At 44.1% G+C, this 14,355-nt stretch overlaps 1 protein-coding gene across 6 annotated transcripts in view; it reads left to right on the forward strand.

Moving 5' to 3' along the window:
• SH3PXD2A (SH3 and PX domains 2A) overlaps positions 1–14,355 on the forward strand; it is a 426,239-nt gene that overhangs the window by 308,140 nt on the left and 103,744 nt on the right. For all 6 annotated transcript variants that reach the window (XM_061636089.1, XM_061636087.1, XM_061636088.1 and 3 more), the window contains one exon: positions 7,726–7,857. In XM_061636089.1, the coding sequence (XP_061492073.1) occupies positions 7,726–7,857 (132 nt within the window). The remainder of the gene's footprint in view (positions 1–7,725; positions 7,858–14,355) is intronic.

A 14,355-nucleotide genomic window follows, 5' to 3' on the forward strand; every position in this document is an offset into this window, starting at 1 on the left:
AACCTAGTTGATTGAATTCTGCAGGGTGTGAGCCAATTTTCCAAGACGCTGAGGGGGTTAGGGAAAGGAATCTGACTTTCCTCTGTCTCAACTTTTTCTTGGCTGGATGTCACCTCTGAAACCAGCAAATCTAAAGTGGGTGGAGGTAGGGAGCCTTGAAAAGTAGTGAGTAGTTGTGATCAGAGATTTTCAAAAAGGAAATCTACACACAAAAGTAAGACCAGATGTTACGTGAGCACTGATTGTGTCAAATATCAGGGGACTAGTGAACGCTGTGTGGGATGTGTACACACACATTTTTTTTTTAGCCATTTATTTTAAGGTACTGGTCTTGCTAACTGTGTATAGGACATTTTAATACCTGAGGATGATGGATGACATTCCTGATAGGGATGATGTCTCCTACTGGAAGGAACAGGCAGGGTCTACTCTGTCTGGTGAGAGGGATGATTCCTCCTCCTGGAGAGGAGGCAAAAGGCTTTAGAGGACCCTGCCTGTTCCTTCCACTAGGAGTCATCCCTATCAGGAAGGTCATCCATCATCCCCAGTAAACAGAAATTCATGGTAAGACAAATTTCCATTATCCCCCGTTAAAATATCTGTTGCAATTTAAAATGAGGAGTTGGCTAACTTTGGTAGAGTTGGGGTGTGTGTGTGCCGAAATAATGGGACCAGAGAGAAGGGCACGCAGGCAGGCATGGATAAGGACAAAGATATACAGAGTATAGTTAGAACTAGAATCAAGAAAGATAGCCCTTTGGTGGCTTCCATATTTGTTACCTCATTTTTGTGTTCATTGTTGATTGTGTGATACTAAAGAGAAGACTGGATGTAAGTAGATGATGCCACCCCTTTTCAGAAACTTATATTTATATAGGATTTTTGCATAGCCCTTAGTCACAGCATCCTCAAAACTAATCAGGTTTGTTTATGGTATAAATTTTATGCTTTTCACTCCCAATATATGTATCCTGGATTTAGTTTGACACTCCAGCAGTGGGTGGAACAGTGGGAATAATCTGAAGTGTGTGATGTAGCTAGGACTATGTTCAATGTTCCCTTATTCCTAATGGTGCTTTAGGGGGACTTAGAAATGTTCCTGAATGTTCACATATTTGGAGTTTTAGGTGTTCTCGCCTTTTTCAGAAGTTGTTCACTGCCGTTTTCCTAATCAGTTGCTGCTTCGGTTACCCGCCCTCCCCCTTAGCCAGGGCTTCTTTCTTCTTCCTAGAGTAATCGAAGACAAATTGGCAATCAGATTAGAAACAAGATGAGCCAATTTGATCTGGGTACAGGTTGCTGACATCACTGGGAGCAAATAAGAGTATAAAAGTAAGAGTAAGGGTATTCTTCCTAAATAAGCAAGTGCTTTAACTCACTTTTACATAAATGAGCTGAAGGGGAGGTGCCTTTTTAATGTTGAAAAAAAGTTCATAAAATACCTCCTCCTCGCTCCTATCCTGGCTCAGCTCTAAACGTACTTCATGCTCTTATTGACTTGACCATTAGGAAAGTAGCCATTCTGTGGAGTACAGAAGGATCTTAATTTTGTTTCGTTTTGAATCTTTTGTTTAATTATGTTGATTATAACCTAATGAAGTAATATAGGAAACACAAAAACTGGGTAAATACAAAGCTCCTATTCTCACAGTGGCCAACCAGATGCCTGTGGGAAGCCTGCAAAGCACAAGTAGAATTATTGCTTGTATGATGATCTATGTACTACTTGCATTATATTTCCTACATGGAAAGGAAATCTTCCATCTTTTGAAGAGCCCCTATTTTAAGTATTTTCACTTACAACAAGTATTTAAAAAAAACAACTGAGAGAGGGAGGAATGCAGGGCTTAACCCTTAGTTAGGGATCAATCTCCTATTTTTAATATAAAGACATGGACAATTTGATGTTGAAGAGTGTCCCTGAACACATACATACATTTTCTGTATAGAAATGGGGATGAACACCCTCCTAGACTGACTTGAATCTTGAGTACCCTCTCTTTTGAGAGGAACCACTGGAAAATTAATTTTGAGCAGCTTGGTCATTTTGCAGGATTGAGAATGGAAACCATAATAGTTGCACAATTTTTCTAGAAATAGTTGATATTTTTTAGGCCTCAGTTAGGGTGGCTGTTGATATTGCAGAGAAGCATGGAATGGCAAAGATATAGATATATGCTCCCTGTTTCTTCAGAATGCTGTTACTGTTGCACTCAGGGCCTGCTTGCGGGCTTCCCACAGGCATCTGGTTGGCCACTGTGAGAACAGGATGCTCAACTAGATGGGCCTTTGGCCTGATCCAGCATACTTTCTTAAGCCCTTCCCGTGAAGAATTGTAGATTATGATGACTATGATAGTTAGAAAGGGGTTTGAGGCTGTAGTCCCATTCTGCCCAATCATAAAAGAAACATTCTTTAAGAAGGTGTGATAGATAAGAAATCCTTCCCAACTTCGTAGTAAAAGCAATATCTCAAAAACCCAGTAGAATTAAAAAGGCCTTCTTAACCCAAGAGTAGACTATCAGGTCAGTGTGTTAATTCATGCATCTCCTCCAAAGAGAAAATTTATCTCTTTGGGGAAGGGCTGTAGGTCAGTGGCAGAACATTTGCCTTGCATGTAGAAAGTCCCAGGTTCAATTCCTGGCATATCCAGGTAGGGTAGGGAGAGACCCCTGCCTGAAACTCTAGAGAGCTGCTGCCAGTCAGTGTAGACAATACTGAGATAGATGGACCAATGGTCTGGTACTGTATAAGGCAGCTTCCTGTATTAGAAAAGCAAACACAGATTTGTATATGCTGATTTTATATGTATAGGGGCAATTTTAGGGGAAAATTGTAATAGAAATATATCTCACCATAGTAGAAATGAAGACTGTGACTGTATGTCTGCTTAGTTTGTTATCCAGGGCTAAAGGTTAATAGGCAACTTGAAGGCCCCTTGTCTCCTTATGGTTCTTTTTCTTTTGAGTTGGATTTGGATTGGACAGACCTTAAATGTCCCCTGTGGCCACCCTAGCTGCCAGTTATGTGCTTGTTTCCTTGACTTACTTCCTAAGTAAACATGCTTGACTAAGGAGCTGTTAGTCATCCTTGCAAACATTAAGGAGGATTTTGCCATATATTGGATGAAGATACATAGTAAAGATATATGGTGTAGGCCCAAGCCTGTGGAACTCCCTCCCCAGTCCCCACTGAGATTAGATAGGCACCCACCTTGTTGAACTGTTCTATTGTTTTTATGTATGCTTTGTTTTTATGTACACCATTTATATAATAATAAATAATAAATTTTATTTCTAGGCCGCCTATCTGGCCGCACAAGCGGCCACTCTAGGCGGCGTACAAGATCAAGTAAAATACAACATACAAACTACATAAAAACCCAAGAACTACAATATAAAACGAAACCAAACCCACCCATAGCTAAAACCAATAAAATTAGGCTACCCCAGGGATCTTGTAGGCCTGCCTGAATAGCCCGGTTTTCAAGGCTTGGCGAAAACTTGACAGGGAGGGGGCATGGCGAAGATCATAAGAGAGAGAGTTCCAGAGGGTGGGGGCCACGATTGAAAATGCCCTCTCTCTGGTCCGCACCAGTCTAGCTGTTTTGACTGGTGGGACCGAGAGAAGGTCTTGAGTGGCTGATCTAGTCAGGCAGCATATTTGTTGATGCTGGAGGCGTTCCTTCGGATAAGCTGGGCCCAGACCGTATAGGGCTTTAAAGGTTAGTACCAACACCTTGAATTGGGCCCGGTAAACAACTGGTAACCAGTGTAGATCTTGTAACACCGGAGTGATGTGATCGCGGCGACGGCTGTTGGTAATCAAACGTGCCGCCGCATTCTGTACCAGCTGCAGTTTCTGGACCGTTTTCAAGGGTAACCCAACGTAGAGCGCATTACAGTAGTGTAAGCGAGAGGAGACCAGGGCATGTACTACCCGTGGGAGAAGATGGACAGACAGATAGGGTTGCAGCCTCTGTATTAGATGTAATTGAAACCAAGCTGCCTGGCTCACTGCCAAAACCTGAGCCTCCATGGACAGCTGGGAATCAAGGATGACCCCGAGGCTGCGGACCTGGTCCTTCAGGGGCAGTTTTACCCCATTGAGCACCAGGTCTAAAGCTCCTAACCTTCTCTTGTCTCCCACGAGCAGTACCTCAGTCTTGTCAGGGTTTAGCTTCAGCCTATTTCCTCCCATCCATTCACTTACTGACTCCAGGCACTTGGAAATGGTCTCCACAGCCAACTCTGGCGAGGACTTAAACGAGAGATAGAGCTGGGTGTCATCCACATATTGGTGGCACCGCAGCCCAAATCTCCTGATGATGGCTCCCAGCGGCTTTACATAGATGTTGAATAGCATGGGGGCAAGGATAGAACCCTGTGGCACACCACAATTGAGAGGCCAAGGGTCCGAGACCTTATCCCCCAATGCCACCCGTTGATGTCTGTCTGAGAGATAGGAACGGAACCACCGTAGAACAGTGCCCCCTATTTCCATTCTCTCCAGACGATCTAAAAGGATACTGTGGTTGACGGTATCGAAAGCCGCTGAGAGATCCAGGAGGACGAGGAATGCATGTTCTTCTTTATCCAACGCCCTCCTTAAATCATCCACCATAGCGACCAAAGCTGTTTCAGTTCCATGACCAGTCCTGAAGCCAGACTGGAATGGATCCAGATAATCTGCTTCATCCAAGTGTGTCTTTAACTGTTCGGCCACCACTCGCTCGATGACCTTGTCCAAGAATGGAAGATTAGAAACTGGGCGAAAGTTGTTTAAATCTTGGGGATCCAAGGAGGACTTTTTCAGAATGGGCTTTATTACCGCCTCCTTGAGGGCTAATGGCACCACACCTTCTTCTAAAGAAGCATTCACCACTGCCTTTATCCCTTTGCTCAGTTTCTCTTTACAGCCCAAAATGAGCCATGTAGGGCAAGGATCAAACAAGCAAGTGGTTGGCTTCACAGTAGAGAGCACCATGTCCACTTCCTCAGAGGGAAGAGGCTGAAACCGATCCCACCAGACCAGAATGCAACTGGCCGACTCTGGTACACTTCCTGTATCCACAGCATACGGAATCGCACTCTTTAGGCGCTCAATTTTATCAGCAAAGTGTTTAGCAAATATGTCACAGGAGGCTTTAGAAAGTTCCATGGGTTCCTGCACAACTGGACCGACCAGGCTTCGGACCACTTGGAACAACCTCCTGGGACAACACTCTGCGGATGCAATAGAGGCAGCAAAGAAATCCCTCTTTGCTGCCTTCGTTGCCACTTGGTAGGCTGCAATTGCTGCTCTAACCAGCGTCTGATCGTCTTCAGAGTACGATTTCCACCACCGGTGCTCTAGTTGTCTCACCTCCTGTCTCAGACCCCGCAACCGTGGAGTATACCAGGGCGCAGTCTGAGTTCTATTCAGGGGGAGAGGACGTTTCGGAGCCACCCGGTCAATTGCCCCGGTGATCTCCCTATTCCACTCCATCACCAGGGTTTCGACCGGGCGACCTTCAGACAACTCCAAATTCCCCAGTGCATTCAGGAATCCCTTAGGCTCCATCAGGCGCCTGGGACGGACCATTCTAATAGGTCCCTGTCCCCTGCGGAGGGTGTGCGGCAATGAGAGATCTATATTTACCAGATAGTGATCTGACCATGACACGGGGTTAACAACAACAGCCCCTATTTTCAGAGCACTTCCATCCCCTCCCGAGACAAACACAAGGTCAAGAGCATGACCGGCTACATGGGTGGGCCCCGTATTACTAAGGTGCAGTTCCCAGGAAGTCATGGTTTCCAAGAAATCCCGAGGAGCTCCTGTGAGAGCTGCCTCAGCGTGCAGGTTAAAATCCCCCCAAACCACTAGGTTAGGGGACAGAGCCTGCACATCCGCGACAACCTCAAGCACCTCGGTCAGGGAGTCTGCTGTGCAGCGGGGTGGGCATTACACAAGCAGAATTCCTAAACTGCCCTTTGGGCCCAACCTCCAGTACATGCAGTCAACAAACGTGGTCTCGTGGAGAGGAGGTCTGGTAAAAATCAAAGACTCCCGATAGATAATTGCCACACCCCCTCCCCGCCTACCAACCCTCGGCTGCTGCACGTACTGGAACCCGGCTGGACACATGGCCCTAAGCACCGGGGCTGAGGCCTCGTCCAGCCAAGTTTCCATGATGCACAACAGAAATGCAAATGATTAAGCAATGTATAAATGTTTTAAATAAAGTAATAATTGGTATCCACCAACTGAAATGTGGTCTCTGAAATATGTAGGGGAAAAGAACTAGAATCCTGTACTAGAAATGAAACGTCCCTTTGGAGGTGCACAGTGGGTTGCATGTCATCTTGTAAATATCTTAAAATTTAATGACTGCAAGGCAATTAGCTCTTTGAGGAGAAGTTTGATTTCCTGCAGGGTTTTCAGTATTTTTGTTTTTCAGTGGGGGGTGGGGTGTAGGGAGGCCTGGGGGGGAAAAGAGCACTGGCTTAAAAAATGCTTTTGTAGCACATATTTCTTCTTGCAGACGCCGAGGAGTAATGTACAAAGGCAGATTTTCCTGTGGGTGTTCAGAAGTGGGCGGGGAAGGCCCTTGTTTATGTTCTGAGTGACTGATGAGCGTAGGGCAGGCATGCTTCTTGCTGTAGTTTGCTGCTGTAAGGCAGAAAAAGAGTGACCCTTCATCCCTGGTGGCAGAACTCACTTTTGTTTCTTTGCTTAAAAAACCATATGATTTAAGAAAATGAACCAGGAAATATGGAGGGGGTGGGAAACATTGCATGGGAGGCAAGAAATCGGCTGGGTCATCACTCACCAGGGTGGATGAGGAGTGGTGGGGTGGGGGTGAGAGAATCCAATGCAAGCATTTTGTGTTGTTTTAAGGAACTTTGAAGAATGAAGCTTACTATGTGAACTGTTGTTTTTTACAGCAGTATGTAAAAAGATGGTGGTGTATGTGTGTACATCTCAGTTTGACAGGGGGACACTTTGGGGGAGTTTTCTTTGGAAAGAGATTGAACAGTGCAGCAGAGAGGAACTGTGTAAGCAAGAATCTGGTGCCCTAATTCTTCTTCTGTTTCAAGTAAACAGTCCTTTGCGCCCTCCCCTCTTCCCTTCCTCCACCCCCACCTCCCTTATTCAACACTGCTCATGTGTTTTCTATTTAAGGGCTGTAACTCGAGGCAAATATGATTGGCGTCCACAGCCCCCCTTTTGACTCTCACTCGAGCCTGTAAGAGCAAGGCAGGAGCTCAGCCTATGAGGGGGAGAAATTGTGGACTTTTTTTTTCTCCTTCCCGTTTACCAAGACAGTCTTGGATTTCCTTTTTCCCCTTTTTATGCTGGTTGTGACTGAGATGGATTTTTCTCTCTGAATGGGAACAAGGATGGTGTGGCAACCATGTTGGAAAGAGGTTTATTTTCAAACTCCATCCTGCAGCTTAGTGTCTAACAATATACTGTTGTGTTAAACTCTTGGGTGTTTTTTTTCCTCCCTTCTCCCCTCCTCAACCACTCTCCAATGTTCCTCTGTGCTACTGAGCTTTGGGCCAGAGGAAACTGCTTCTATATGGCCAGCCATTTGGGGATATGCTGGGAGCCAAGGTTGTATTCTGATTGGCTTGGCACTGGTGACAAATCGGCCTATCATGAGTCGGATGGACAGAGGTCGCTCTCGAGGAGCCATGGCTGGAAGCTGGCTCACAGCTTGCTTTTTCCCTTCCCCAGGTGCTGACGCCAGCTCTGAACCTATGATCCTGGAGCAGTATGTGGTGGTGTCTAACTATGAGAAACAGGAGAACTCGGAGATCAGCCTGCAAGCTGGAGAGGTGGTGGATGTAATAGAGAAGAATGAAAGTGGTAAGATATACTTTGAAAGAGACATATATACTTTTCTCCATCTTCCCCTCAGCTCTTCAAGCATCTATGTATTACATCTAGTATGGTGCCTGTCTCAAGGTGGGATTTCTCTCTCTCTTCTCTGCCCCCTGCCCTAGTTTGGTTTGGGCTTGGGGCCAAATATTGCCTTCTACTGCAAGAATGTCTCCTGTAAGAATGTCTCCTAAGCTTGTACATTAATTACTCAATATGCATTAATGGAAAGTCTTGGGGTTGTGGAGGAGGACTAAAGTGTATATTGCATATGCTGTGCATTTATTAAGAATGATACAGTTGCTCTGTTGGAAAAGATCTCAGTATTTACATTACTTGCCACTATATTTGAAGGATTTATTGGATTGGCTATAAAAAAAATAACTCTGGGAATGAAAACTTGGTATGGCAGTTCAACCTTTCACCCAAAGGGCTGGCGTGGTTGGAATCCGTATAGATTGTTCGGCAGTGAAAGGTTTAAAGAGCTTTTAACAGTGGATTGTGTATGTGGTGGCTGGTATTTGCTTTTAACTGATAGTACTTACTTGAAAATCAATTATATTGTTGCTCAGTGAAGTAATTCATTCTGAGTGTTTAATTGAGTAATAGCAATCTGTCTTCTATGTTGCAATGAGAGGCATCTAGATTTAAATGTTAAAATAATGTCATGTGACTTGAACGCCATATGAACTGAAACCTTCCAATATAAGAGACTACTCTGATTTAAAATACATGATTCTAGTTTCTGATTAATAAAATGTTTTGATCATAGTTTACAAATATAGATGGGAAATATTAGCATGCCTGTGTGGCCTTTCTGAAGCCAAAGACTAAGATCGTTTTCAAGGAAGAAAAGCATCAAACCTCTTTGGGCAACCCCAGATTTTTTTTCTAAATGGAAACTGGAGGATATGCTTTGTCTTCACAGCAGTTTTAAATAGGCCGTCAAACAAAAACAAATATCCAACGACTTGAATAGTCTGCTATACATGGAAACTGGTAGTTTAGAGTTATTTCCCAACATGTGTGTGCACACACATTTGAATGCATTTGTGCTTTCCCCTAAGGCTGATCTCTTGCGTCTCAGAAAACATAGGTATATAACAATAAGAGCATTGAAGAGTTGGAATTATCCACTTTAGATGACTATGCAATAATCTTTTAGAAGTCTTTTTGCTGATCTAAATGCTCTCTGCCTTTTTGTTTTGAGGATCCTTCCATTTTGGACTGAAAGTTCATGAACCTCTTTGTTCTAGGTACTGGTTGGACAGCGAAGTCATGTGAATATAGGAATGCTGGGCAGTCATTGCAGTATTTTGGCATGGGCTAGTGTGAGGACACCAAAGCAGACATATATTCTGATGAGTAAGGCTGTAAATGTCTGCTCAGCCCTGCCATTAAGCAGTGTGGCTGTCACCTCAGGTGGCAGATGGTAGATGGGGGCTGCTGCCACTGCACATGCATCCCAGCCATTCCTTCTGAGCTCCTTTCCCCCCCCCAGCATTTCCCTCTGTTGAAAGGCAAAGCTGTGTGTACCACATGGCTGTTGTCATTTCCTTTGTGCAGATGTCATTTGCTTTGTGCAGTAAAATATCTTGGCTCAGCTCTGGTAAGGGCTGAAAAAGAACTTGGGAACTGGATCTAGGGCTTTTCATGTTGAGGACTGTGGTGGATTGAGATTCTAGAATGGACACTCTAGCCAAGGGTTAAAATTAGTGGCTTCTGTTATCTTCTATGGGAATCTATAGTATAGTGGAGGGGGGAGTGCAGCGGTGCACCACCACTTTCAGAGCAGGGACAATGACTTCATCTGTCAGAGTACCAGGGTAGTTGATGGACTCTCCTTGCTCTGGTAAGTTGAATGCGGACATAATGAGATTTCCAAGCTTGTTTGTAACAAGTTAGCATGGAGGAAATAATAGAATAAGCAAAATAAGCAGAGACTGGATACTTTCTTTTCCTTTGCCGGGGTTCCTACTTCATGCTAGTAGCTTAAACAATAATGTTTCATTGCAAGATTGTATTTGCACTTCTAATTAAAAGCTAAAGATTATATTTCAGCTGGCTGAGATGTTTTGCTAAAGCTCAGTGTGTTACAAGTTGAACCTGTGGAGATAGAAGATCACCAGTTCAGTAGCTCTTGCTTCCAGGTCACTATGCATAGGATTGCAGTCGTGCTGATTCTAATAAATTGATTATCATACTGTGTGCTACATACAATGGATCAACACAGCTGCCTCCATTTTTGGACCCTCCTTGGAGGCCATGGCTGTGGAGGTTGCCATAATGAGCTCCTTCACTTCCAAAGTTACCACTACTCCATGGTATAATATTCCAGAATAAAACATGGCTAGAGTTATCTCCAGGAAAACAGTAGTGTACTAGCCACTATCCATGATGCAACTGAGACAGTCTCTAACCAGAGGACTTTATAATCTGTCATGGTGGGCAGAATCCAGTAGCAGTGAAGCTAGGATCATTACAACACGGCATTCCTACAAAAGTAGACTGATGACTAGAGAGAGGGAAGTCTGTTCCAGGCATACAGGTAGCAGAGTGAGATGTCCACCTCAAGGGGCAAATGCTGTGGGGTGGGGAACACCAGCAAAATGTTGGAGAAAAAAGCTGTGTGTGTTTCATGCAGTTTTACCTGTGCCCCTTAAGATTGCCTGCTGCCCTCAGGTGTAGTGGAGGCTATTGTCCCATCATCATGGTTGAAGCAGGATTCAACTGACAGTCTGCTTGGCTTCTGTATGTGGAATGGGAAGGGGGGATGCCATCTTTTTTTTTTTGCTTATGACAGCAAAATGTCTTGGTCTGACCCTGCTAGAAAGCAGTGCAGCAGAAGGCACAAAAGTAGTGGTGTGAGTTTTACAGAAAATTTTGAATTGCAACACGTTAAAAAATTTCCTGTGAAAAGCAGTGCAACCTGCATAGGGCAATGTGCCTTGGAAAATGTTCAGCTTCGTTGGAAAATCTTCTGATGCCCTAGAGAGTGATCCAATTTAGCATGTTTATTTTTTGTGTGTTTAGTAAACAATGCCTAAAAGCTTTGAAACTGCCAATCTTGCCTCATACTATATGTGCGTTTGGCATGCATTCATTGTTACTAACAAACTTCTGAAACAGATTTTTTTCCGCAGGAAAATCATTGAGGGAAAAAATCCATTGTGGAAAATTTTCCACCCCACATCACTGCAGAGAAGTGAAAGTGAGTGGAGACTGAGCCAATTATGAATGTGCATATTTGTGAAATAATGAAGAGGAGGCTAGAGAAGATATATGGAGGACACTGTTGCTTTAAAATTAAACACTTAAAGCTAGTGTTTTGAGAGGGAGGGAGCCAGGGAAGAAAAATGGAAAGAGAATGATAATGTGATGGGAGGGAATCCTGATTATAGCAGGAGCTGAAGAGGAATATTTCCAGTACAACAAGGGGAACTCTTAAAAGAATAACCATCTGACAGCCATCCGGGCATTTCCAGAGAGCTTCTTCATCTCTTTATGCAGGGACTGTCTTTCTCTTTCCTTGCTTCCTGTGCTAGTTATTGTGTTCAAGCATAACAAATGCTGAGGATCCAGAATGTCCAAGTAATGGAAGAAGAGTTTGACTCCAGGCAAACAAGGGAATTTGGTCTGGCACATCTTTAGAATATAAAGTCTGTCTTTCAGATGATTGCTCTGCAGTGAAACTGACAACCATTTCCCCTGAAGGTCCTATGTGGCAGCTCTAGTGAAGATGCTCTCTTTATGTTCAATTCTATTTGTCTTAGTTTTTGTCTATCCTTTCACAATACAGAGTTGTTTTCTGGTTTTTTGTCTTGCACACTGCCTCTTTCCACCAAGTAGCTCATCACTACTTCATGAGCAGATAGGGTGAGTTTCTTGTGGCCCTTGCATCATTTCCATAGTCTTATACAAGATAATTATTTTAAATGTTCTTTCTGCTGGTTACAGAGTTATACCTAAAGTTGTCTCAGGTATATACCTACCGCCTTTCAGAAAGCTTGTTTGTGTGAATGTTGTTTTTTTTTTGGTGCAGTGCTTTTGCTAAAGAAAGGGAAAAGCAAATGACAAGGTTTGGAGGCTGTCCACTGATGTGCAATATGAGGAGAGAGATTTGCCCCAGGGCCAAATCTATACTGGTGTATTAGGTTCTCTGGGTGGGTCTGGCAGGCTTTCCCTCTCAATCTAGCATGTCCCATGGGACAGCTGTGGTGGTAAATGAAAGCAGAACTTCACATGTTGGAGAAATTGCTAACAGTTGTAAGCTTCATATAAAATACTTTCTGTAGTGTCTTCTCTTCAACATAGGGAGCTGCCTTATACTAAGTCAGACCCTATGAGCCATCCAGCTCAGTGTTGTTTACTCTGACTAGCGGTGGCTCTCCAGGGTTTCAGGCAAGAGCTTTTCCCGGCTCTGCCTGGAGACACCAGGGATTGAACCAGGGACCTTTTGCATGCAAGGCAGATAGCCTATCACTGAGCTACAGTCCTTCCTGACAGATTGCTGTTTTTAACGTAAGAATGATTGAACCTTTTAAAGAAAGAGGTTACAAACTATTTGCCAAGGTTGACTTGGATGAATCTTCCAATTGTCAAGTTATAAAAAAAAATGTGGCTGGGCTGTTTGTACTGAAATACCTGACAAGACTGAGTATAACAGTGGTATAGTATGGTGTAGTTGGACTAGGAACTGGGAGGCCAAGGTTCAAATCCTGAGTTAGCCATGGAGCTCACCAAATGACCTTGGGCCAATCATCATCCCTTTGTCATCCTAACCTGCCTCGTAGAGTTGTTGTGAGGATAAAATAGGGAGGGGGAGAACCATGTACCCCCAAGAGCTCCTTGGAGGAACAGTGGAATATAAATATATATATTTTAAAGTATGATATTGGGTACACTGAGAGATCTCTTCAATCCCCAGCTGAGATTTGCTCTTGCTTTGGTAAGAAATAGCAGTTACAGCTTGGCTGAACATATCCGTAGCTATTTATTTGGCTGTGAATTGCTAACCTACTTCCTTCTAATACTATAATATAAAAAAATAAACCTTCTGACCATAGTAACTTAACCAAGATTCAAGAGTTCTCTATTTTTATGGGAGAATACCCTCCCCCTTCTTAGTGCCTGGCCTTGGGCGCTGCACTGTCCTATCTCTTTGGCTATAGAATATGGCTATAGAATATTGTGTTCTGAAATGTTTTCAGTCATGACTGTGAAGGATGGTGACACCCACTCCGGTGCCAAACCAGTAAGGTAGCGCACTAGCAATGAGTGACACATCCTACTTGCCATCAACCATTTATTTGTCCCCTAGGGCAGGATTCCCACTGCCTTATGATGGTCTACTCAGGAGCAGGGGGAGCCAAACTCAAAGTCTCCTGCCTGGCTGCATCAGCCCATCCATCACCTTGATCTACCAAGCACTTTAAACCAGCCCAAATGGTTTCAGCAATGTGGAGAGTCAAGCTACTTTTGAGTATATTCAGAAACCAGTTCAGCCTAGAAATCCATAAAATTTATTTATTTATTTTATTGTACTTGTATACCGCCCCATAGCCGAAGCTCTCTGGGTGGTTTACAGTAACTAAAAACATTAAAACAAAGACAATTTAAAGCAGATCTTATAAAAACAATTTAAAACACAATTTAAAAATTTAAACAGTATAAAACACATGCTAAAAATGCCTGGGAGAAGAGGAAAGTCTTGACCTGGCGCCGAAAAGATAACAGTGTTGGCGCCAGGCGCACCTCGTCACAGACATCATTCCATAATTTGGGGGCTACCACTGAGAAGGCCCTCTCCCTTGTTGCCAGACTCCCAGCTTCCCTTAGAGTAGGCACCCGGAGGAGGGCCTTTGATCTTGAATGTAGTGTACGGGTGGGTTTGTATCGGGAGAGGCTTTCCATCAGGTATTGTGGTCCCAAGCCGTGTAAGGCATTATAGGTCAAAACCAGCACCTTGAATTGAGCTCAGCAACATACAGGCAGCCAATGCAAGCAGGCCAGAATCGGTTTTATATGTTCGGACCGTCTGGTCCCTGTTACCAATCTGGCCGCTGCATTTTGCACAAGCTGCAGTTTCCGAATCGTCTTCAAAGGCAGCCCCACGTAGAGTGCATTGCAGTAATCTAACTTGGAGGTTACCAGAGCATGGACAACTGAAGCCAGGTTATCCCTGTCCAGATAGGGACGTAGTTGGGCCACCAGCCGAAGTTGGTAGAAGGCACTCCGTGCCACCGAGGCTACCTGAGCCTCAAGTGACAGAGATGATTCTAGGAGAACCCTCAAGCTACAAACCTGCTCTTTCAGAGGGAGTGCAACCCCATCCAGGACACGTTGGACATCCACCATCCGGTCAGAAGAACCATCCACTAGGAGCATGTCAGTCTTGTTTGGATTGAGCCTCAGTTTATTAGCCCTCATCCAGTCCATTGTCGCAGCCAGGCACTGGTTCAGCACATTGACAGCCTCACCTGAAGA

This window comes from Rhineura floridana, chromosome 7 (assembly GCF_030035675.1).
Source record: "Rhineura floridana isolate rRhiFlo1 chromosome 7, rRhiFlo1.hap2, whole genome shotgun sequence".
NCBI lineage: Eukaryota > Metazoa > Chordata > Lepidosauria > Squamata > Rhineuridae > Rhineura > Rhineura floridana.